General features: G+C 34.6%; 1 protein-coding gene across 1 annotated transcript in view; it reads right to left on the bottom strand.

Annotated features, from left to right (window-relative positions):
- Window positions 1–25,975, bottom strand: part of Nrk (Nik related kinase) — a 132,887-nt gene that overhangs the window by 55,235 nt on the left and 51,677 nt on the right. Inside the window, exons 3-5 of the mRNA XM_027933308.2 lie at window positions 10,266–10,322; window positions 9,211–9,282; window positions 2,876–3,001 (exon numbers count right to left, since the gene is read on the bottom strand). Coding sequence (XP_027789109.2) covers window positions 2,876–3,001; window positions 9,211–9,282; window positions 10,266–10,322 — 255 coding nt within the window. The remainder of the gene's footprint in view (window positions 1–2,875; window positions 3,002–9,210; window positions 9,283–10,265; window positions 10,323–25,975) is intronic.

Below are 25,975 nucleotides of genomic sequence, written 5' to 3'. Positions count from 1 at the left end.
CTCAGTTGTCAGGTGGAAAACTCCAAAGACTAGTGGAATTAGAAAGAATTTGTGGAGGGAGAGAAACTAGTTATTGTCTCAGAGATATTTAACCAGGAGGAGGGATTTAAAATAATACTTGAATCATAGGTAATGTTTGGAAATGCTTAGAAAAAGAACATTAGGTTTATGGAAAACAGAATGAATAATGGCCTTGGAAATAAGCTTGTGAACGGGACAAACTTAGGTGAATCTTAAGTGGAAAGGATAATAGAGATAACTGTTTGGTTTGAAGTGAAGTAAGATGTGGAGGGTCAAAAGAATTTACATTTCCATATCAAGACTAAGTTTAGTTGTCATTGTTTTATTTATGTTTTCAAATTCCAGTTTATTTTCTCCAAGATACAGGCAGCTATAACTTAAAGGGGAAATTTTTCTATTGAATTCCTGTAGGATAATTTCTTCCAAATGCAATTCCTGCCAAGGAAATAAGACTAACATCTTTGAAAATATTAATTCTGATTTTTTTCTATTAATACACACAATTTCTCAGGAAATTTATTTTGGTGACCAATGAATTGAGTATCCAACCAATAAACTACATTTAATAATATTGGCTAACTAGAGGAGAGACCAATATGAAGGAGAATACGACTATTATAATGAACCTACCAAACTTTTCTTTTAAGTGCAGGTTTATACATCACTGCCTATGTTAAAACTATTTTATCAAAGCAGCAAAAATGTCTTTTTTTAATCTATAGGCAATTTGTCACTATAAATGAACAAAAGCAAAAGGATAATAATAAAACCCTGAATATTCAAAACAATCTGCCTTATTGCCTTTGGAAACATTAATGTTATAGTTGTTTACCACTGTATGTCTTTGACCTGAATGTCTTTGAACTGAATATGTGCTCTTCAAAAGAGGAGAGGGATAGCCAAATGAAATCAACAATGCAGATAAACTAAAAAAAGTTGATTTTTATGTGGGTACAACATATACAGAATGGTAATAAAAGAAAAGGGGATCATTTTGAACTATGACAGATCTTAATTAAAGTTGTTCACCTTAGACCCTAAAGATCTTTCTAATATTATGTGAGAATATCTCAATTATTAGAGGAATGTGAGATATTCACAATCATTTTCCAGCCTTGTAAGCACAGTGCTTGGCTCATATACTTTATAAATGGCAATTATCTATTTACTTATTTTCTGATTTACATGGGTTATAAAGTGTTAGTGATCCCATAAAAACTCTTACTTCCACAAATAATTTATGCATTAAATGCTTTCTCATCTTTCAGATAGCAGTTCAAGCTTTTATTTCCTCAAGGAAAAGTTCCTCTTTCCTCAGCTTAATTTAAGTTCCTTTGTTTTCCACCCAAATATAATCATGTTATATTCCTTCTAAGTAGACATTTATTTTTGTGAATGTATGATTGACATTGGTCTTTGCAAGTAGACTGCAAGCTACAGTTGTCCAGGGTCATGTCTATTCAGCTTACCATTGTATCCCCAGTATCTAGTAGAATGTCTGGCAAATAGGTGATTTTTCAATGAATGTATATTGAATGACTGAATGAACTGAGTACTAGTAATGCATATCCAATAAGGAGACTACAACATTTCTCATAGTTTGCCATATTGTCAAGAGGAAAAATTTTATACAGAAAAATATATGAAAGGACAAATGGTATATGCAAAAAAGTAACCAGTAAGCTGTGACTAAAATTTACTAAAATGTCTATGAGAATTGTCAGCAAATACAAGATTTGAGTTAACTGGACATTTGGAAGAAAATAGAGTTAAATTGAAGATCTCTAAATTTGGTGATTCTCAGAGTGTGGCGCTCAGCAGCAACATTAACATCATCTATAAACTTATTAGAAAGTACAAATTTTACACACATCCCTAACCTACAGAATCAGAAACCCTGTGAGTGTCCTCCAGCATTCTGTGTTTTTTATGGCTGACCAGAAGATTCTGATGCATGCTAAGGTTTGAGAACCTCTGTTTCAATTCAACCCCCAGCTGAAAATTTATAGTATTCACTGTCCTACTCCTCAAGTTCATTATATAGAATACAATAGAATCATCCATTGACACTTGAAGATCCTGAAAAGTTTAAGTCACTATTTTCAAACAAACAAATGCAATTACTGACTAGGAGTGTAAATGAAAATGTAGAAAGTATAGAGCTCATGTATACAATGACTCCAATTATGTTCTAAATATTCCATTTTTAATAAAGACATCATTGAAAGCTCATTTTCTTTATAATACAGTAGAAATAGGTATAAATAGAATACATATTCTGGTAGCTGTGGCCTAGTTAACATATGGTGTAATTAGCCTCTAGAATTTATATTTCATTAATCCAGAATTTGTGATACCCCAGCCATGGCTAAGAAGAGGAGAAGTCATCTAACCCTTAGAAAAGAATTTCTAGGAAGTAATTTACTCAAGTATACATATATTTTGCAAACATTTAAAATGCACTCTTCATGCTCTTGTTGACTGCTAGTGAGAAATGATCCTTATCCATTAACTATATTATAATTCATTAGGAAGCTTCAACAGCACAATGGAAATTATTTAAAGTTAAAAGCAGTCAAGCTGCATTTCAAAATATTTGTTAGATATTTCCAGTGTTCATTCAAGTCCTCCCTCACCCTTCTGAATTAGCTCTTGCCAGTCACAGAAGTTATTTTCCCATACTTTATCATGCCCATCTCCATTCATCAGAGTATATTTTGCCATACTACCTTGAGTAGTTGACTGCTTAGCTTTTCCAAGTAGGTTCCCAGAAGTAACATTTTAGCTTATGAAAATGTATATCCTTGAGTAAAACTTTTCTTATTGAATAAGATCAGGGTAATTAAAAACATACCCAAAGTTGGTGCCTGTGACCAGGAGGACTCAGTTTGAAAAATGCACCATAGAAAGACACAATGTTTTTGTGGAAAGAGTACTTCCTCAGAAGGTTGAGTTCAGTCCTGAGATCCTCTTCCTCATCCTATAGAATAAAAAGAGTCAACTAAGCTTCAAAGCTATGCAATCCAATGACTATTGATCTCTATAGGAGATTCACAATCGAAAATCCTATGCAACCAATTTATCCTACATAATAAAATCTCAGCTAGAATTATCAGTGAATGGAGATATCTGGTTAACTTGAAATTTGAGAGAAAAAGGGTAAGTCCATGATCTCTTATCAATTCAGCAGTTCTCAGTGTTCCATGGCCCATCAGCACTGACCATTATATAAAGTTTTCATTGAATGGAATGATACCATTTTAGTTTCTTTTTAAATAGTTTTATTGAGATACAATTCATGCGCCCTACTGTTTACTCATTTAAAGTATAAAATTCTGTGATTTTTAGTATATTTACAGAGTTGTACAATCATCACACTCAATTTTAGAACATTTTTATCACACTGAAATTACATACATTTTAGGTATCACCCCCAAATTCTACCCAACACATACCTTAGTTCTAATCAACCACCAATCTACTTTCTGTTTATATACTGGATATTTCATATAAATGAAACCATATAATATGTGGTCTTTTATGACTAGGCTTTTTATAAAGTTTGTCCGTGTTGTACCAGGTATTAGTATTCCATTCCTATGGGTTTATCATTCATTAATTGCTAGACATTTGGGTTAAATTTATACCTTTTTGGCATTGTGATTAATGCTTCTATGAGATTTATGTCAAGTTTTTGTGTCAATAGATGTTTTCATTTCTCTTGGGTATATATCTAGGGAGTGAAATTCCTCAATCAAATGATAACTTTGTTGAATATTTGAAGAAATTCCAAACTATTTTCCATAGTGGCCGTACCATTTTAAATTCCCAACAGCAACATATAAAGGGGGTTCCAATTTCTCCATACCTTTACCAACACTTGTTATTTTCTCTTTTTTTATTATAACCACTCTAGTGGGTGGACCATGGTATGTCATTGTGGTTTTGATATATTATAACCTGATGGCTAATGATATTGAAAATATATATTTTTTAATTTTAATATTTATTTTTTAGTTTTTGGCAGACACAACATCTTTGTTTGTATGTGGTGCTGAGGATCGAACCTGGGCCGCACGCATGCCAGGCAAGCGCGATACCGCTTGAGCCACATCCCCAGCCCTTGAAAATATTTTCATGTGCTTATTATCCATTGTATATGTTCTTTGAGAAATGTCTATAAAAATTCTCTGCCTTTTTTAAAAGTTGGGTTTTCTTTTCAACATTAAATTTTTAAGGGCTCTTCATATATTGTAGACACAAGTACTTTATCAAATATACAATTTGCAAATATTTCTCCCATTCTCTAAGTTTCCTTAAACTTTCTTGATACTATACATTGAGCCACAAAAATTAATTTTTATGAATTCCAAATTGATGGTTTCTTATTTTGTTGCTTGTACTTTTGGTGTCATATCTAAAGATCTATTGCCAAACCAAAGGTCACAAAGATTTACTCTTGTGTTCTCTTCTAAGCATTTTACTACTTTAGCTCTCACATTTAGGTATCTAATCTACTTCGAGTAATTTTTTTTTTATAAAGTAGGGCCCATCTTAATTCTTTTGTATGTGGATATCTAGTATCACACTGTATTTATTAGTCTGTAATTTATTACATTTTAGAGGCACTGTTTTTTTTCTCTACCAATCTTTTTAAAATGTTTAAAATACTTTATTTTCCTAATCACAGTGGTGGTACATGTATACGGAGCAAGATGTACAAGTGGTCTATTCTCACTAAATCTTTCCCCCAATCATTTTAGCAGTTTATAGTATAAATTCTTTCAGAGAGTTGTATATGCTGATACAATAGAGGAATGACTGGATAAAGATATGATGAAAAGACACATGTTTATATTTATATATTATACATGATATTTATTTTAAATCTAAACAAGTTAATATTATTCTATTTTTTCAATTCAAACATTTTATGAATATGTAAAACACATTTATCTATATCAATAAGCAAATTCTGTTTCTTTTTATGGCTGCATAAGACTGCATAGAACAGACATATAGGTCTAATGCTCAGTTGCTGGGATCAGGCTTACAGGTATTGCCTTTAAGAATGATCTGTATAGCGATAATTGAAGCCTTCTGACTGGATGAGATCACTCAAGTAGAACACATACTTTCACAAGACAGCTATAGCATAAGACAGTATGGCATCAGTGAGAAAAGAGCACCTACCATGGGCATTAGGACTCTTAGGATTTAGCACTGATTTGAGAGTAGGAAATTCTCACTTAAATCTCTCCAAGGTTCATTTTCCTTTTTTTTTTTTAAAGGAAGATGGTGACCATTTCCTATTTCCATGGAATGACAAGTTAGTGGGGCCAAATGGGATAAAATATGTGAAGTTCTTTGAGATATTCAGAATAAAAATGAATAAATACAAGCTATTATTACAAAATATCTTGTATTACTTGACCTCTTGGTTGAATTAGAGTTCTATCAGAACTGAGAAATTCTGTCTACTTTTTTCCTTAATCTACAAACATTAGCACTCTCCATTCCCAGTACATTTGTTATAGTGAAATAAAATAAGAAGCAATTGTCTCTCCCTAAGTTCATCTATGTATGCATGTACCATGTCAACCAAGTAGTTTGATAATTCTTCTGTAACCCTTATTTCTTGCCAATCTAGGAAAAAAATCCTCACTTTTAATAAATTGAAAATTACTATACTTTCATATATATAGGTGAGATGCATGCAGAAAATGAAAATTTTATATTACAAAAAAGTTATCTTAGATTGCTAGAAATTTATAATGAACATATTGTTGATTTGTGCATTTAAGTAGTATGGTTCTAACTTAAGCAATCACAGGGAGTAAGATTCATATGTAGGAATGAAATTGACAATGATTAATACAAGACAGTGAACAACAAATTGGAAGACGATGTTAGATGACTCAGGAAGGAATTCTGCACTTGAAAAATAGATTCACCACTGGGCTCCTTTGAATGCCTACTATCTCTAGATTATATTTGATTGAAAATAAAATGACTCTTCCATTGTATCTAGAAATGTTTCATTTATATAAACATTTTAGAAATATTTTTGTTGTCAAAAATGAAATATTTTGTAGATTATAAAGTAAAAAATAGAGATTCTAAATAAAAATACAAAGATTTCCTTTTCTGAATTTCAGTGAAAAAAAAGATATTTTTGGCTTCTGGTGGGCAATGAACCAAGACAGGGACAACTGATGTAAAAAACAATTAAGGGGTTAACTGACAATTATTTTTACTTCTTCCTAGCATTTTTATCAACTACCCTGACTTAATGACTTGAGGAAAGAAGTCTCTTAGCTGAATTGAATAGGTAACTGAATATATCTATTCAGTAATCAGTTTTCTTCTTAGCTTATTCTCTAAAACCCAGCAGTAAAATGGGCAATTACTTTTAATGTTTAGTTTTAAATATACTCGTGAAATAAATATAAGGAAATGCACTAGGCTTCATAGTGTCACCAAGTTGAATCAATTTTTTTGCTTGTAAATTAGCTTTTCTCCTCCTAAATGTCTATAGTTTTCTGTATCATTTAAAAATCTGAGAGAAATAGCTGGAAGCTGCAGAGCATTATTTGGCATTTTCCTAGGATTTTTCAGTGAATTTATCCATAAACATTCAACTTTTAGAAAATAAATTTAGGTACCTATTTGTCTTATTGGGGAAGGGGATGGAGCCTCATTTGTACAGTTGGAACTCCCCCAGTGAAAGGTGAAAGGTTCTTTCTATTTATTGCAAAATGAAGGCATAAATGAATAAAACTACCCATTTATAGCATGAGGAATTACATAGAAGTACAGGCTTGAGTCTCATCCTAACTTTGCAAATGAATTAATAAATCCCCTTCAAATTCCTTTAATCTGTTTTCTACAAAGGTAAAAGTTAATCCTGTGGCTTTCATTTCTGTCATTTCTGGAAGGCTCTTAGACTTCCATGAATCTCTGTGATGTAGCCCTCCTTTGAAATGGTAACAATATCTGGTACCATATAGAAATAACCCAAAGAGACTAGCCATTTTGTATGTACTCTCAGCTTATAATATTAAGATTCTACCAAGAGGAATATGAACTCATAATACTATAATAAATAGGAATGAGATGCTGGAGTGAAGCTAGGAATACAAATAACAACTTAAAAAGAAGCAGAGGCAAGACGGAGTCTTGTTTGGTTTTTTAATGTCAAGGAGATTGCTTTTCTTTCTTTGTTACAAAGCTAATATCACCTAGCAAGAATAGGAGAATAGCTGAACTCTTAGCAGGGAAGGAGTTTTTGTGGAGTTACTTTACCTATTAGAAACCTGAGGTCTAGAGACATAAAAAGACCACTCTTCCAAGTACTTTTTGTCTCATTGGTGGTAGACTTTGGGTTTGAACTTTTTTCTAAATTTCCACATTATTGCTATTTCCATGAACCCCTGACATCTACAAGATGTGTGAGCAAGTCACATACTTTCTGACCCAAAGGAATAAAGGTGTTTTGAAGATGCTAAATGGCTGATTAGCTAGCAGTGAATTTTCTTACTAAATAATCAGAAAATCAAAGTCCTTGACTAGGAGAAAAAAGAAAAAAAAATACCAAGAGTAGGTTTAAATGTAAACTCCTATTTAAATGTAAACTCCCCCAAAACAAATAAATGTAGATCAGATATGTTTGGAAAGCATTAGTGTATTTGCCACTCTCAATTAACAGGAAGTTGAGCTTGTGAGAAACACATAAGTACATTATATCCATCAGGCCAAGTGGGTAATTTGAAACTCTTACACATCGCCTGTAATATGATGCTACAGCATTTCCTGGCTGAAGGCCAGTTGATCTGAGGCTGACCTGAATACCCTTCTTTTTGTCAAGAAGAGTCAGTTAAAATATGCCAGAACTTCCTTTGTAATTTCACCAAATTCTAGAATCAAAATCCGTTTTACTATGGAAAAATACCAGAAAAGTTTGGGGGTAAGATCTTTAAAGAATTTTATTAACATAAGTGTTTGATGAAATCAGAATCTGTCAAACAATTATATTTTTCATACCATATGTTTTGTGACCTCTTGATCTTCTAAAGACTGTTATAACTGTTTCCTTTGGATATGCCTTATCTCTCAAGATAAATTATATAAATAAAGGGGGACCAGTACTTAAAAGATAAATCATGAATCTGTTTAGCAATACTTTTCTAATATAATAGAAAGATCCCAAATATGATGGTATTGATAGAAAATGTTATTTTTAATGTGCTGGTAGTATATTTATTAAGGCACAAAAGGCTGGAAATATCTAAATCTCTTATGTTGAATGGGGGAGAAATGTCAGAAAATAGCAATGAATTTTATTGATAAGAGTGGGAATTCTGCTTTTAGGTCCATATAATACCAACATCTATTGAAAAGATAATTTTATTTGCCTGAGCTTATTTTTGAGCCAGTTAGGATGAGAGATATCTCAAAAAGTTACAAGTAAAATACATCTTCACAATCCTCCATGTGTTCAAGTGCAGCTGCCAGATGTTTGAAGGCTTTTAGTCAGGGTAACCTGTCGGTGTTCTGTCTGCTATTGCTCTTAAAATAAAAATGGGAAGCTGAGCTGGGGTTATGGCTCAGTGGCAGAGCACTTGCCTAGCACGTGTGAGGCACTGGGTTCAATCCTCTGCATCACATAAAAATAAATAAATAAAATAAAGGTATTGTGTCTATCTACAAATAACAATATTTTTTAAAAAGGGGAAAACCATCATTTGGCTCATATATAATGTCAATGTTTGTTAGAGTCATATGGGAGAGAAGCTATTTAGTCTAGACCACATGCACAAGGTGTGCAAAAGACATTTCCAAGGCCAGTTTTAGGCAAAATTTGCTCTTGGTCCCATCAATACCTCTTTTGTTACCACCCAGTGGGAAGCCTCCATATTCTGTAGATGTACTTAACATCCTTCCTCGGCAGCCAACACTTTCCTGTTCAGATGACCATTTCTTCTAGGCCCCGCTCTTTGACAAATGCTAGTGTTCAAATATGATGACTGAATCTATGTGAACATGTTACAAGATATAAATATATTATCACTTCTAGGCAAGAAAACTTCAGGGGCAGCCTTATAGAAATAATGACAATTCAAATTGATGAGTTTAAAGTTGAAAATTAAAGGAAGGACTGCTGGGCTAATGAGCACTTTTAATACTCACGCTGTATCTCCATCCAACAGACTTTTGATATTTATTCACTCTCACCCTCCTTCCTATTTCAGGTAAAGGAGTCTGCAAAACCAAGAACAAAATGTTATTAAACCTACTGGTCCATTCTGAAAATGATTTATGCTTAAGTATTTTGTACTCCTTTAGGACTAAATTAAATAGTAAGATAATATTATTCCTCTCGAGTCTCACTAATAGTTCTTTCTTATTATATATAGAAACTTGGCACAACATTCATGGTAATAGATGTAACTGCCATATTAATGGGAAAATTATAGTTAAATAATAGTAAAGTACTATTTTCCATTTATAAACACAGGTAATTAACACCAATCATCTATCGGCTAAACACGATTTTTAAATATTTCAAAAATCCGAGTATCCGAAACATAGATTAGAAGTGGGTCCAGGTGTCTCAAGCCAAAACAAGAAAATAAATATTTTCTAGATTCTCATTCAAAAAAGACCGAGGTTGATAATTTTGAAGCCATGATTTGCAGAGCAAAATGAATCCACAAAACCTCAAAATCCATTGAAACTCAGATTGGTTTCCAACGTTTCATATTTTTCCAACGAAAAGCACACAAGTCTCTAAATAGTTGCAGCCTCACTTCCTAAACAAATTGGAAAAAAAATCTATGATATTGACAACAGTTCTGTGAATCGGTATGTTTTTTCAACTCAGATTTTCTCTTTTTAAAAAAATATTTGTTTTTTTAGTTGTACTTGGATACAATACCTTTATTTTATTTATTTATTTTTATGTGGTGCTGAGGATTGAACCCAGAGCCTCGCACATGCTAGGCAAGCGCTCTACCAATGAGCCACAATCCCAGCCCATCAACACAAATGTGGGAATATAGTGAACCAATAAGTACAGTATACTAATGTGTATAAATAGTATTAAGTGACAAGTATAATAGATCCAGATTAAGATAACAATAATTACATAAAACAACGATTTTAAAACAAAATATTTTCTGAGATGTTTATCCCAAGAACACTATCCATTAATGGAACAGAACACAGAGAGAGTATAATATTACCTTACGCGCATTCATCACTTTAACAGCTGTAAATGCACCAGTCTTTTCATGGAGTCCCTGAAACACAGGATAGTGACAAACGTCAAATGTTAACTATGTAGCTATCAAGAAGCAACCAAACTAAAAAAAAATACTATACAAATTACATGAAGTCAAAAACAGAGCATATAATGAAATATAAAATATGACATATAGATGAAATATAAAGTAAATATATAAAAAAGAAATATTAAGTTATCAACACTTTAAAGAAATCCCAACCATTTCACTCCAAATAATTAAGAAAGTTTATGGAGTAGTTTTGCTTTTTATATATTTGTACTAAGTGTGAACATTAATTGATCCTTTAAACATATTGCTTAGTTAATGTATTTAGTCTAGATTTGTATGACACCTAAGCATCTGGATGAAAAATACAAATTTTCATTAGAAGATGGTGGGAAAGGAGGTGGACATTTCTTTTTTATAATTATTTGTTCTAATTATGCATGACAGCAGAATGCATTTTGACTCATTGTACACAAAAGGAGCACAACTTTTCATTTCTCTGGTTATACACAATGCAGAGTCACATAATTTGTGCAATCATACATATAGACATTTCTTTACATACATAAATTTCTCAATAAGGATCACTAATAAAAACAACTTATAATTAATTTAATAGCCTAAACTGTTTAATATGTCCTGAATTATATAAACCAAAAAGTTTATGAAATAAACTAGTTCTAGAAGATTCTTTCTTATTGGAAACATGATGAGTTCTAAGAACTTATTCTTTTCCTGAATGAAGAGCAAGTTGTAAAATTACAAAGTTTTAAAAAATGAACATATTTGTTTAAATTTAAAGCTCTTATTTTGGGTTCTAACTTGTAAACATATTTGAAGCTACGGTAATAGAAGAAATTTCAGTCCAGCTTTAGTATGAGTAACTTAAGTTTTGGATAAACTTAAAAAGAATGCCTGATTTTCTAGTTCTCTAGCAGAAAATTTGATTTTGGGGCTAGACTGTGTTGAACAGTGTCCACCCAAATTTCAAATTGATCTGGAACCCCAAATTGTGACCATCTTTGAAAACAGATTCTTTGTAGATGTAATCAAATTAAGGTGAGGTCATACAAAAGTAGGGAACTAAAAGAACACTATCACCTGTCTTCATTGCAGCAGCTTATTTAGATAGAATGAGATTATTTTGTAGGGTTACAACAGCACTTAAATTAAACGGAGTTCATAAAAGTTACTGAATATGTTGAAGACTTCAGATTTATTTACATCTCTGGGAGAAATTATAAACGTACACACACATAGATGTATTCAAATAGCAATTATGATTTAGAAAGAATTTTTTCCTAACTATGCCTACAAATATTTCCTACTGAAAAATTTCCCATATCTGTATGCACAAATAAAACATGTTGGAAACTGGTTCTCATAGACCCCTTAAAAGAATGACAATGTCCCCTTCTTTGATTCTAAGAGGTTATTTATGGGCCAAACTACTATTCTGTGTAATACAGATTATTTAGCATATTAAGAAAGATATTAGTCCACACTTTATTTGATTTAAATGATAGTGAACTTTAAAAGTTTTAAAATCTGAAATGTATAGCCATTAAACTTATGTTATACAGTAGTAGGATAAGTGAATGTCATTAATAGGTGCTATCCATAGCCATAGAACAAAAAGTGTCAGCTTGGTTCTACCCTCGCTATATACAGTTGATTTTCATTTGAAAATTGTACAAAATTATTTTGTCTGACAATGTATCCCATTGTTGGGTTTCAAAATATACTATTACTACAGAGGAATAAAACCCTAGACCTTGGAATGTAATTGTTTAAGACCAAACCATTATACAAGCTTCCATAGCTAAAGATAAATTGTTGCCATTAAAATAACATTTGAGAGAGTTCCCCTGTATTTTGACCTTTAAAAGTTATTTTGAAATATTTTTGAACAGATAATAGTTTCAAAGATAGCACCTCTACACTGTATATCTTCACCCAGATTTTTCTAAAGTTAACATGTTTCATGACCATGGTACAGTTGTCAAAACTGAGAAATTAATATGGGTACAATGCCCTTAATTAAATTTTAGGCTTGTTCTAATATTCCTGGTTTTTCTACTAATGTCCTTTTTTCAGGACCCAAACTGCGATCCCATATTCTAACTAACAACCATGTCTCCTTAACTTCTCCAGTCCTTATTTTTCATGACTGACACTTTTCAAGAGTACTGGTCAAGTATTTTTCATAACGTTCCTTAGTTTGGGTTTGGCTGATGTTTTCCTGTGATTAGACTGAGGTTATGGATTTTGGGAAAAAAAATATCACAGAGATAAAATATCCTTTCTTCACATAACGTGAGGGGTGTGTGGCATTACTATGATCATGATATGATCAATGGTGATGCTAACTTTTTCATTTAGCTAAGGTAATATTTGCCAGGGTTTTTTCCACTGCAAAATTACTATTTTCTCCTTTCAAACTCTGTTCTCTCCAAGTGATTGTCAATGGTTTTGAAGAGGTTTTGTATGTCTACATAGAGAACCTAGAAGTTATCTTGAGATAATTGTTCAGTAGTGCCATCTTGTGGTTCACTGATTATATGGAAGCTGTTTAGTGACCTCCTTAGCTGAATAACAGTACATCATAAATTTTCTAAGTGAGATGTTGAATTAGGCCATGTATATCTGGTTTTTAGGATGAGTATTTTTTTCAGTTATAATGTACAATCTATGGCAAATGAAGTTAAACCATTATTTCTTAGCATTATCTGTGTTTTAACAGTGTTTAAGAAAGGAGTTTGGTTTTGAATTCTACATTGAGTGTTAAATAATCACAATTGTCATTGGCTGTAGAGAATTTCACACAGGAAAATAACAAGAGCCCTAAATTATAAATGTGGATTTTGTTCTCTTTTTATTACCAGCAATAATCAGCAATGCATAGGAATCAGGAGCTGTACTAGTAGCTGCTCCCTTAGATTGAATTTGAGTACACAAAATGGCCTTTATATATTTTTTTATATTGGAAAATAAAAAGTGTGTACATTTCTGGTGCATTAACAAGATGACTTAATATATGCTTACCTTGTGGAATGGCTAAATCGAACTACTTAACATATGCATCATCTCACATGCTTATATTTATTTTAGTGGGGAAAATATAAGCCTTAAAATCTATTTTATTGAGTTTGAAGGTTCCCAACACAAAGAAATGATAAATGTTTAAGGATATGGAAACACTAAATACTCTCATTTTATCAGTACACACTGTATGCATTTATTGAATTATCACACTATACAATGCTATATCAATTTTTTAAAAAAATCTCTTAAAAATTCTAAGTATACAATGTATTTGACTTTTAAAAAATTTTGTTCTAATTATTTATACATCTAATTATCCAATATAGTTTTATTAACCAAAGTCACCATGTTCTTTGATCATTTTCCCATCCTTACACTGTACTTTGCTTCTAGCAAGCACTTATTTTACTCTGTTTCTGTTAGTTTGCCTCTTTTTAGATTACTTACATAGTTAAAACATTTGTTATTTTTTTCTGTGCCTGGCTCATTTCACTTAGCATAATATCCTCTAAGTTCATCCATGATATCACAAATGACAGAATTTCCTCTTATTAAATAATTCTTGAGAGTCAAAGAGCAAGAAGAAAATTCTTATATCTCATTCTTATCATAAGAAATGGTTACGTAAATCATTTGTGGAAGTCCATAGGCTGTGTACAGAAGATGATATGTAATAGAAATGCTTTATAGCTGTTATGGTTTGGATATAAAGTGTCCCCAAAAATCTCATGTGTTAGAATGCTCAAAAGTGATATGATTAGATTATAAGAACTGCAACCTGATCGGTGGATTAATCCATTTAATGGATTTATATTTTGAAAGGACTACTGTACTAGGTGGTGGCACACGGGAAGCAAGGTGTGGCTGAAAGAAGTAGATCACTGGGGGCAAGACTTTGAGGCTTATATTTTCTCCATGGTAAGTGCAGCTGTCTCTTTCTGCTTCCTGACTGCCATGAACTGAGCAACTTTCCTCTGCCATGCTCTTCTGACATGATGCTCTGCCTCATCTTTGGCCCAGAGCTATGGAGTCAACTGACCGTAGACTGAACCTCTGAAACTGGGAGCTCAACATAAACTTTTGTTTCTCAAAGTTGCTATAGTCAGGCATAGTGATCAAAGTGAATTAAAGCCGACTAAACAATATCCATTCCTGACTGTAGGCTTAAGACTATTGACACTGAGAATCAAGATGTATACCATCTTCATATTAGGCAACTCATTGTCTTATTATCCAATTCATTCAACATACTCAAGATTGGTTATTAATGTATCAAGCAAATATTAAATTATGGTTTGATAATCAACAGGAGAACAGCTACTTATAAATTTCTCACCACATGCCATAACCAGAAAAATGTATAAAATTCATTCAAGTTCTCTCCTCCATTTTGTTAAGGCAACAAAACTCCCTGATTATTCAGACATTAGCTGAAATAAAGACATATGATTATTTTCATTTATGTTTTAGTATGTGTTAAATTAGTCAGATGAGGTAACTACAATCATGACAATGAACAGGTATGTATTGATGGAAAGGAAAGGCAGAAGAAGGAAAGGGCCAGAGCCTCAGAAATTCCAGGAGAGGCTGTTCTTCAGCTATAATGAAGGGAATAGATGTCTGGAATGGGAGGGAGGAAAAGTGAGTAAGGATGGATTTTTAAGTTTTGAGAGGAGGAAGATAGAGAGGTGGAAAGATAAATTGTTCCAAGTCACAAGTTTATTGGATGAATTTACAGTTTTTACAATGGATAATCTGATAAAATTAGAGAATAGAATAAAAAATAAAAACTTGTTTTTAACATAAATTCTTAGATTCCCTCATCCAGTCTGTGAAAAGGGTTAAAGGAATTAATATATGCTACCATGAGCAGAACATAAATAAGATCTTAAAACACTTTCCTGACAAATTTATGCTGTCACAGCTAACTGTGTTTCCTGGGGTTGCACAACAAAATACAGTAATTAGGAAGAACATGTATTCTTTTCACAGGACTAGTTGAAATTACCCAGGAGAGAACATAAATCCCTCAATGTGTTGATTTCAATTTGGCAAGGATTTGTGTTATTAATGAATTAATTTAGATAATTAAATAAGCACCATTATTTAGTCTGCTTCCCCGCAAGAAAATATTTTATTACTGTGTTGATGCTCTGCAATGACTCCAAGATGAATATTAGTACTCTGAATATATCTTAAAAACAGAAAATGTTACATGTCCCTGAATTTAAGATACAGCTCACATATTAAACATTGTTATGCCTCTTAACAATGTTTAATTTATAACCAATATCTTAAATTATAACACAGACACGCAATACAACACACACACACAATTTGCTTTAGACAAATACAATTTGCTTTAAACAAATACAATGCAGGAAAACCATGATACACATAGCAAAAAAAAAAAAAGAAAAAGAATGATCATTTTCTTGTTTATAAAATGATTTGTATTAGTATTGAGTAAATACCATACTACTTGAATTTATTTTGGGAAGCAGATTATACTATATTTTAGATTTCTTCCACTTTGTAAGAATATCTCAAAAATAATAAAGCAAGCTCAAATGATATACAGGGGATGCAGAATCAAATATAGTTAACTCAATAACTGAAGGGGGAATTTATAAATTCAGTGTTCTGATCACCTGAGAAAGCCTTGCTGACCTCTAACTGGCCAACCTGTCCACCATCTTCCCAAGCCCATACTTTTGGCACAAAACATCTCAATATTTCCACTTTCTTTTTATGGGACTCCTTTCTCCCTTTGGGCCTGTTAAGTTAGGTATGTTTCTTCTAGTTATTTGCTATGATTTCTGTTAACAAATGTAAGAGATAAACCTAGATGGAGGGAAGGCACAAGGGAGAATAGTGGTAGAACAGGAAGCAACTGATGGCCCTAGGTGGTACCTAGTCTTCTCAAATAATGATATTGACAAAGTTGTGAAAGGCATATGGGGAAATTTATTAAATACAGGATATTTTGATAGAAAAATACATTGGGGCAAGAAAGACTAGATATCAAACACATCATTATATTATTGGTTCACTTCATAAATAAAATCAGGTAAAACATAAAAGTTCTTGAAGTGTGAGAATATATTGCTTTCATTTGGGTATCTCTAGTGCCTAGCATAGTGGTAGATAAGATCTTTTAATGAATACTAATTGAGTGAATGATCAATAGAATAACTAAAAAGCTCCATCAAAGAGGTACAATGTCAATTGGACCATGAAGATGGCATAGCATTTGAAGAGAATTGAAAGTAGACAGTGAGCCCAATGTTTGGGACATCATGAGCTGAATAGAAAGGCACAGTCACTGAAGACAAAACAAACGAACAAACAAACAAACAAACAAAAAAAAAAACCCAAAAATTGGGTAATGGCCATATAGAAAGAAGAGATGAAAATAAGGGGATACAAGAGTGCACCTGTTTTTTGTCATGCCAGAAATTTCAGTATAAATTTTGTTTAAAGTAAAAACCTTATTTAAAAGAAACAGAAGTCATCATAGAGAAATAAGCCATTAGTAGTTTAGAAGTTTATGGCTGGCTTTTGCTAGTTAATAGTCTGATGCAAAGCTCAGAATTGTTAAGTTACTGAAAAACCAGCATTGAACTGCAGTAATGATCAATTTCTTGGGGATTACACATTTTAAACCATAACAAATGATTTAAAATAGCAGTTGTGACAGCTGTGTTGGGAAAATCCATCATTCTGCAGCAGATAATCAGCACGTTTTTTTTTTTTTCCCCCGGAAAGAATATGGGACAGTCCTTGATGGCCTTGTTATTTTGATTAGGCTATTTTTTATATCATGCTGCTAAAGAAATTGTTGAGGAAAGACTGCTGAATCATTAGCAGTTCCTGCGTAGTCCTTCCAGTTACTTATTTTGCCTTCTGTTGGCAAATCTAAACCACATAATCCCCTGAGCTTTTTTTCTTTTCAATTGGTTTTGTGGTGGGGAAAGGCCATGAGGCTACTCACTATACTCATGTTCACTTTGTAACCTTATTTTTCATTCACACAATTTTGTCCTTCCTGTCATTTGTTTGGGAGACTAGCAAAGAAACCATGTGATCTTTTAAGGCCACCAAGAGTGCAGCCATAAACAGCATCTCAGAATATTTGATGCTGTGCTACAGAAAAATGAGACAACATGCATAGTAGGATAGTTTTGGTCAGCATCATGTCTGTGCAGAGAAATAAAAACGTGGAGCTGGAGAGGACTTTTGAACATGAACAAATCATATCCTGCCTCCAAGAAGGCTTTTCCTTAACCAATCCTTGAGATGGAAAATAAGGACAGTTAGTTCCTATTGGAACTCTTCATTTTGTTTCCTTTCTTAGTCTTCAAGAATTCCAAAGGGACAGATGTGTTCAGCATGATCAGGTATTAGAGTTGTGCGGAAAAAAACTAGCCAAGGTTGGGAGATAGAATTGGAGAAAGAAAAAGGTACACACTAATCACGCTCCACCTCATACCTTATTCATCAGGCAGAGTTATTTCTTTAAAACAATTGCAAAATGAGGAGATGTATCCTATTTGGGGAGACCCTCAAAAGAATTCCATAGACTTCAACTTTAGATGTGTTAAAGTAGGTTTAAGGGACTCTGATGTACAGCTGTTTGATGTTATTTGATAATTGACACATTACTAAGACTTACACTCTTTTTAATTCCCACAAAGTCTAGTATACTGCTCAGGTACAGACTTTGATGATTATATTACAATAAAGGGCAATCTTTTGTCTGTCAAAGGGCACCAAAGAGGGTCTCTGAGTTAATATTTGCATGAACATCCCATCACCACAAATGTTTTGAAATAGCCAAGTGTAATCAAAATTAGCAAATTCTTTTTTAGGTGTGATTTTTTTTCTCCTTTTGGAGAAAACTTAGAATAGGCAGAAGCAGATATTTCTGGCTCTGAACAGATGAAGCCTGGAGTTGAATAAATACAATTTTGACTTTGACACCTTAAGATTGAAGGCATGTATGATCAAGCTGCTACAACTTTCAGAGCAAGCATTGTAAGTTAAAGGTACCAGAGGGAAAGGAGGTCCTTTTTCATCAAGCACAGTAACAACTGAGATAGTTGCTAGACTTTATAAATATTACTTATAGCACAGTTGTTAATTTTGGACCACCATGAACATATATCATTTCACACATATCAGAGAGTAAATTTACATTCAAGTTGTTTAAAAAGCACAAATGAAACTCACATGATCAGGAGATGCTGTATGTTTCTTAGGCATCATAAGTTCCTTTTACCTAATTAATCTATTTGCATATTCATCTCCTTTTTTTATACTGGCAGCTGCCTAAGGGCAAATTCCCTCTTTGTATAATGATAGGGTCTAGTACATTGCCTGGCAAATTGTAGGCACTCATCAATCTCAACATGAAGTTCTAAAAGAGATGCTGGGTACAGTGGAATATGCCTGTAATTCCAACCACTGAGAAGACTGAGGAAGGAGGACTGCAAGTTTAAGACCAGCCTTGGAAATTTAGGGAGACCCCGTCTCAAAAGAAAAGTAAAACAAACAAATAAATAAGATAAAGAAATAAGGGGGCTGGAGATGATGTAGTCCAGTGGTACAATATCCCAAGGTCAACCCCCAGTACTGCAAAAATACATACATACAGACAGACAGACAAAAGGAGAGGAGATGCATGGAGGGGTGTATACATGTATGTATGTGATGGTTGTGATGCAAATATAATTTTTATGCTAAAAAATAATATGGGAGAAAAGGGAATCACTGTCCAATGTGTCCTATGACACATTGGAGTTTTCACACAAAGGCTGTAAAATGCTGCAATGTAGCAAATTACTTCCAGTACTCAAAGGTGATTATTTATCCATAGGTGAATTTCCTTTTTTTTTTTTTTTAACCTTATAATCATCTTTCTGGTTCCATTGTGAGGCCAAATTTCTTCACAAATTTCTTCAGTTAAAAAGCCCCAAGGGAAAAGATATGAACTAGTTAAGGTCAGAGGGCATGAATGTAAAAACACAGTAGAAGCTTCTGCCAAATTGGCACAAGTTGGGATTGTCAGATCACATTACCTAATTTTCATCCATGTTTCCTCCAGCTTCTACTCTGGTACCTTCTTCACTAAATGTATGATACAACCTTGTAGTTATATCAACTATGGAAACATGAGATGGAGAAAGTTCCAATTACTTCACCTCTTCTTTTTCCCTCAGCAAACCCCCAAATTACACAAATCCTGATTAGTTTAATTAAAAAAATGCATACTGGACCATATTTGTAGGTAAAAAGTTACAGAAATACCAGAATGATATTTTTCCTCTTCCAGAAATTTGGGACAGTGATGGTCATGCTTTTTAGAACTGTGAAAGGAGTCAGAAAAGGGCCTTCGTGGTTTCAGTGGCTTTGTAGCTTAGAAACTGCTCTGTAATTTGAGGCAGTTATGTGTGCTTATACAGCAGCTTCAACTGAGTTTTATTACCCTTGTTATTACTCCTGCAGGGAAAAATAGGTCAAAATATGTAGTAACATCATTTGCAAATGGAGCTGCTCTGTATTGTGCTACAACACTGAAATAGCAAATTGCACAAAATGGACAATAAAGTTCAATGTTTTGGGCTGCAGGATACAAACAACATTTGCTGGAAATAAATGAATAGCTATACTAGGTAACTAAGGGAAGACCTCAATATACTGCTATATGATAAGGCAGATCTACAGGGGACAAAAACACAAAGCCAGTGATGGTCACTATTACAAATGGGTGACATTTAAAAATCTTCAATGCTGGTCATTAATTCAAATTTAAAGCCACAGGCTGTAACTGCACATACTGAGGAAAGTATATAGGAAATCCATGAGACTAGGGCTCATCCCATCTCAAACCCTCTGATAACTTATCTGAGCAGCTTTATTTGTCAAAGTATAGTAGAATCATAATCAAGTGGGAGATGACTATGTAGTTCTCCATGTATGAAGCTTCCCCACAATGACATTATTTTTTCCTCTGACAGACCACATACTACAAAAATGAAAGGGAACTCAGCTACCAGAAGTTGATTTGGTATTCAGAAATTTTTCCCACTCGGTGCCTAATTTTTTTCCCACTGTCACAGATTTTACTCTTTTATTCTTGTAGATTTATGTGGGTTTAACCATATAGCAGTGTATTTGAGGGCATGGGCAAGGGCAAAGAAATAAATCCTCCATAAACAAACAGGTTTCAGCGCATGACCAATAATGCTTCATTGCAATATCACAATGTTTTAATATAGATTACTTTCTTTATGCAATGCATGAATCAGTTAACACTCATGCAAAATGCATTCCATCTGCTCAGACAGATGTAAGCTGCAGTGTTTCCAATTCTATCAAACAGTACAACTAGCTGAAAGAGAAGAACTGACACAGATGGGCAATGTGTGAGGAGAGGGGCTCAAATTAAAGAAAAAGCTTTGTCTTAAAATCTGCCCAGTTGAAAAATGAGATTCTCATTTCATCCATGTTTGTCCACAGAGGTACAAACACAATAGCCCTTAGTATGAAGTAAGATGGAGAGGGTGTTTATGTCTTAGTGAAAACATTTTAACTAAATGGAATCACCTTTGGAGTCTGTAGCAGTGATTAGCAATTCTAAAAGGCTCTTTAAGTAACATAAGCTTGACTAGGATAGATGCTAGGACTAAGGGAAATGTCAAGGGGTATGGAAAATGGAAAAGGAAAGAATAATAGGAAAAATGAGAGAAGAGGTAGATTGTTGAAGAAAGATTGAGAGAGGAGGAGATGATGAGAAAAAGATGACTTCTATTAAAGATTGGCCAAGAAATGCCAACAATAGCCCTAAAGATCTTATCAGTACTCTTAAGCACAGATGTAAAAGATAAAAGTAATAATTTCCATCAATATCAAGTTGCTAACTTATCATTAATTCCCAAGCTTTTCCAAACGCAAATACTTAAATATTGTCATTGTAGTCCCTAGGGTTGATTGAAAGCTAATTCTCCATGTAGTCTGTTGCCTTGAATTCACCTTTGTGGACAATGCTCAAAGTCTGATATTCCCTCTCTTAACACTCTACCTTGCTGCCACATTCACTCAGCATCCTATATGGCCTTTGCAAAATCAAAGCACTAGCTAACTTTCCCTTATTAATGAATTACAAAGGTCTTGCCCTGTGATCTCTTCTCACCAAGGTACTACATATGCATTTCAACTGGAGCTGTTTTTGTTCAAGAGTCTTTTCAACTCTAAGGAATTACCAATGCACTGGGAATTTCAGCACATTTTGGCTACTATAATGTTGGATTTGCCCATGACAGGCTGTTTACCTCAAGCCTACAGAAATGAAATTTGAAGAGTGTGAAATCAACTGAAAGGCTCAGAGTTAAACCCCTCAATGTATCCCTCACAGTTGTGTGGCAGACAGAGGTGGGAGGGGGGAAGGGATGGTAGGATATAGCCACATAGAGAATGTCAAGCTGAAAACTGCAACATGATAAAAGGAGAATGGTGCTAGTGCATAGGAAAATAGAATCTAAGCACAGAAAGATCCTAGTTAAGGTTACCAAAAATTAAAAAAAAAATAATCACTGAGGCAAGTAAAATCTGGCAAAGCAGGGTGGAAGACTAAGGCAATAATCAAGATGAAAACACATATTCATGCAAAATATTTAGTTATGTCAATAAAGTATGTATATGTGAATATATGCATGTAAGAGGATTTCATGGGGGCAACAATGTGTGTGGGCAGCAGTAACAATTCCTGAATTCAAAGGGAAGAAAGGAAAGAGATTTTAAAAAGGATCATGGAAGTCTGTAAAAACTAACTTTGTCTTATAAACAACTTGGACATTTTTCCTTCCTTCTTCAAATAGTTTTTCCTGCTGTAATTCTTCATATTTGTTTATCTCCACTGCGCAATGGCACAGATTCATGAGAGCCAAGACTAATCCCAAGAATCCCTTCCTATTTTAGTGCTCTTTTTATTCTTTCACACTATCTCCTATTAAAGAGGAAGTTATCACCTGTGGGCTAGGCAGCAAGCAAGATATTGTAAAAATTAGTTTCTACTTTTAAGGAACTTTTAATAAAGTAATAAAGATTTGCAGATGACATGATTCTATACCTAGAAGACCCAAAAGGGTCTACAAAAAAACTACTAGAACTAATAAATGAATTCAGCAAAGTGGCAGGATATAAAATCAACACGCATAAATCAAAGGCATTTCTGTATATCAGCGACAAAACTTCTGAAACGGAAATGAGGAAAAACACTCCATTCACAATATCCTCAAAAAAAATAAAATACTTGGGAATCAACCTAACAAAAGAGGTGAAGGACTTATACAATGAAAACTACAAAACCCTAAAAAGAGAAGTAGAAGAAGATATTAGAAGATGGAAAAATATACCCTGTTCATGGATAGGCAGAACTAACATCATCAAAATGGCGATATTACCAAAAGTTCTCTATAGGTTTAATGCAATGCCAATCAAAATCCCAACGGCATTTCTTGTAGAAATAGATAAAGCAATCATGAAATTCATATGGAAAAATAAAAGACCCAGAATAGCAAAAGCAATTCTAAGCAGGAAGTGTGAATCAGGTGGTATAGCGATACCAGATTTCAAACTATATTACAGAGCAATAGTAACAAAAACAGCATGTACTGGTACCAAAACAGGCGGGTGGACCAATGGTACAGAATAGAGGACACAGAGACTAATCCACAAAGCTACAACTATCTTATATTTGATAAAGGAGCTAAAAGCATGCAATGGAGGAAGGATAGCATCTTCAACTAATGGTGTTGGGAAAACTTGAAATTCATATGCAACAAAATGAAACTGAATCCCCTCCTCTTGCCATGCACAAAAGTTAACTCAAAGTGGATCAAGGAGCTAGATATCAAATCAGAGACTCTACGTCTTATAGAAGAAAAAGTTGGCTCCGATCTACATATTGTGGGGTCGGGCTCCAAATTCCTTAATAGGACACTCATAGCACAAAAGTTAATAACAAGAATCAACAAATGGGACTTACTTAAACTGAAAAGTTTTTTTTCTCAGCAAGAGAAACAATAAGAGAGGTAAATAGGGAGCCTACATCATGGGAACAAATTTTTACTCCTCACACTTCAGATTGAGCCCTAATATCCAGAGTATACAAGGAACTAAAAAAATCAGACAATAAGAAGATGGCTGCTGCGCACAGGGGTTGCTGAAGTGCTGAGCGTGGTGCTCAGAGCAGCGGCTTTAATCGAGATTTCGCACAGCGTGTAAGAACCCCTTTCACCGTTAATCTGTAGTGGACCACTTTGCCAAGCAGCAGGAAGAACAAAGAGATCGAAAAAGAGACGCTTGGCTCCCGGACGCTTTGCCACCCAAAGCCGCGGGCGCTTTGCTCCCATCTGCTTCCTCTTTCGCTTCGCTCCGGGCAGAAAAGGTGAATGTGTAATCAGCAGTTGATTGTAAGTACCCTAGGCAAAGAAATCTCAGTGTGCCCTGCCTTTTTTTTTTTTTTTTTGGAATATATTTTATACAGGGAGAGTTTGTGGATTGGGATCGTTGGCTGGGCTGCGGTTTCTGTGCCGAAAATTCACTCCGCGGGAGCCGCCATTTGCTTTCTGCTGGCTGTCTTGATGGCTATGGATACATTGTCCGGCAGCCGCACCTAGAGGTTGGAGCTGGGCTGCGTGCCGAGCCCTGTCCTCCAAAGGCTGGACCGCAGCCTTGAGCGCCTGGGTCGCCTGTTCGCCGCAGCACCCTCGGGCAGAGACTGCTCTGGGGTCGTTCTGCATGCCCCTGCGAGGGGACCCGTGCTTCAGAGGAGGGAGCTGGAGAGCCGCGGCGGCAGCCGCTTGGGCCCTGGGGGCTGGGCACCGGTTCTTTGGCGCAGCTACGGTTGCGGACGAGCGCGGCGCCCCTGAGCGTGGCCCCGGGGAAGAGGCGACGGCGGCAGGGTTTAATTTCTAGAAATCTGGACTGGAAACAGAAGCAGCAGTTTGTATAATCCCAAGAACTTGCTTATGCCAGGAAGCTGTAAGGGCAACATGAATATCATTGAGGAGATCTAACATGGCAGCGGGCGGGGAGAGATCAAGTCTCTGACCTCTTCAACGGCGCGGGCATAGGGAGCTGTAAACTGTATAAATGCTGTTTGCCCAGGATCACTAGGCAATGCTGAGCTGACGTGGATCTGGGGTGTACAGTCTGGGCCCCTCAGAACACACACACCGAGCCCGGATCGGCTGCATCCAAGCTCCAGTTCGCCTGCTTCTCGTGACTCAGCACTAACAATCCCGCTGAAATAACTGGTTGGCCCTTAGGAACTTTCAGAGGTAAAAACCAACCGAGCCTTCATAGGCAGTGGCCACAGGATTGAAACGGGGATTGGGAGAGACAGTCAGGACCCACCCGTTGCACTGTTCACCCGGCAAAGGGAACGAACAGTCACCATTTACATGTGATACCAACTTGGCAGAGAACTGACATCACAGGCGGAGGAGATAACTGCATTGAAACCAGCGCAACAGGGCTCCCAGGAGCAGCAGACATGGCGTGTAGCCAGTATTGTGGTGAGCGTCACAGGTGAGCGCGGCCTGGCTTGAGGAAACACAAGAGAAGGCCCTAGGCACTCAGGATTGGAGACCCTCCCAGTCTGTGAGGAAGAGCTACTACACAGTGATTGGTTCCCACTTAGTGAGAGGAGAAGCTTGACCCAGTGGGCACAGCTCCACCTACTGGAAGAGAAATTAATCAAACTCTATGACTGCATTTATTATTATCATTATTATCATTATTTTTTCTTTTTCTTTTTTTTTCTTTCATTTTCAATTTTTTATTGTTGTTGTTCTTTAACTTTTTTTAATGTTTCTAATTTTTTTAAATTCTTTTTATTATTATAATTTTTTCAATTTTAATTTTCATTATTTTTATTATCATTATTATTTTTGTAAAAAATTTTTTTTCTTTTCTTTCTTTATTTTCTAACTTTTGTGTGTGTGTTTTGTTTTTGTTTCTTTTGTCTTTTCATTTCTTTTCAATTTTCTTATTCCCCCTTCCTTGAATTCTACCTGCATACTCTCATTCTCTTTAGTGACTTCTTCCCTTCCCTTCTAATATCTTTCTTCCCAAGCATCAAATAAATTTATAAGAGTAAACAGTAACTCAGCAGTCAAGCAGAACAAGAAGTAATATGAGCAGCATAAAAAAGCAAGGAAGAAAAGGGGTACAAACAATGAAGGACAGCCTAAATATTCAGGAGGACCTAGAGTCAGCAGAAAAATGGTCATATAAAGAACTCAAGGAACACCTTAGACAGATGGAATGGAACCTTAAAGAGGATACGAGACAGCAAATCCAAACAGTGAAAGAACACTTTGAAAATCAATTACATAAACAGATAAAAGAAGAAGTTAAGCATCTTTATCAGGAGATAGAGATTATAAAAAAAATCAAACAATAATTCTAGAAATGAAGGAAACGATAAACCAAATTAAAAACTCAATTGAGAGTATCACTAACAGAGTGGAGCAAGTAGAAGCCAGAACGTCAGATAATGAAGACAAAATATATCATCTTGAAAAGAGCCTAGCCAACTCAGAAAGGCT

This window comes from Marmota flaviventris, chromosome X, assembly GCF_047511675.1.
Source record: "Marmota flaviventris isolate mMarFla1 chromosome X, mMarFla1.hap1, whole genome shotgun sequence".
In the NCBI taxonomy this organism is placed as follows: Eukaryota; Metazoa; Chordata; class Mammalia; order Rodentia; family Sciuridae; genus Marmota; species Marmota flaviventris.
Note: the sequence above shows the minus strand (reverse complement) of the source record. Positions and strands in the feature narration are given on the sequence as shown.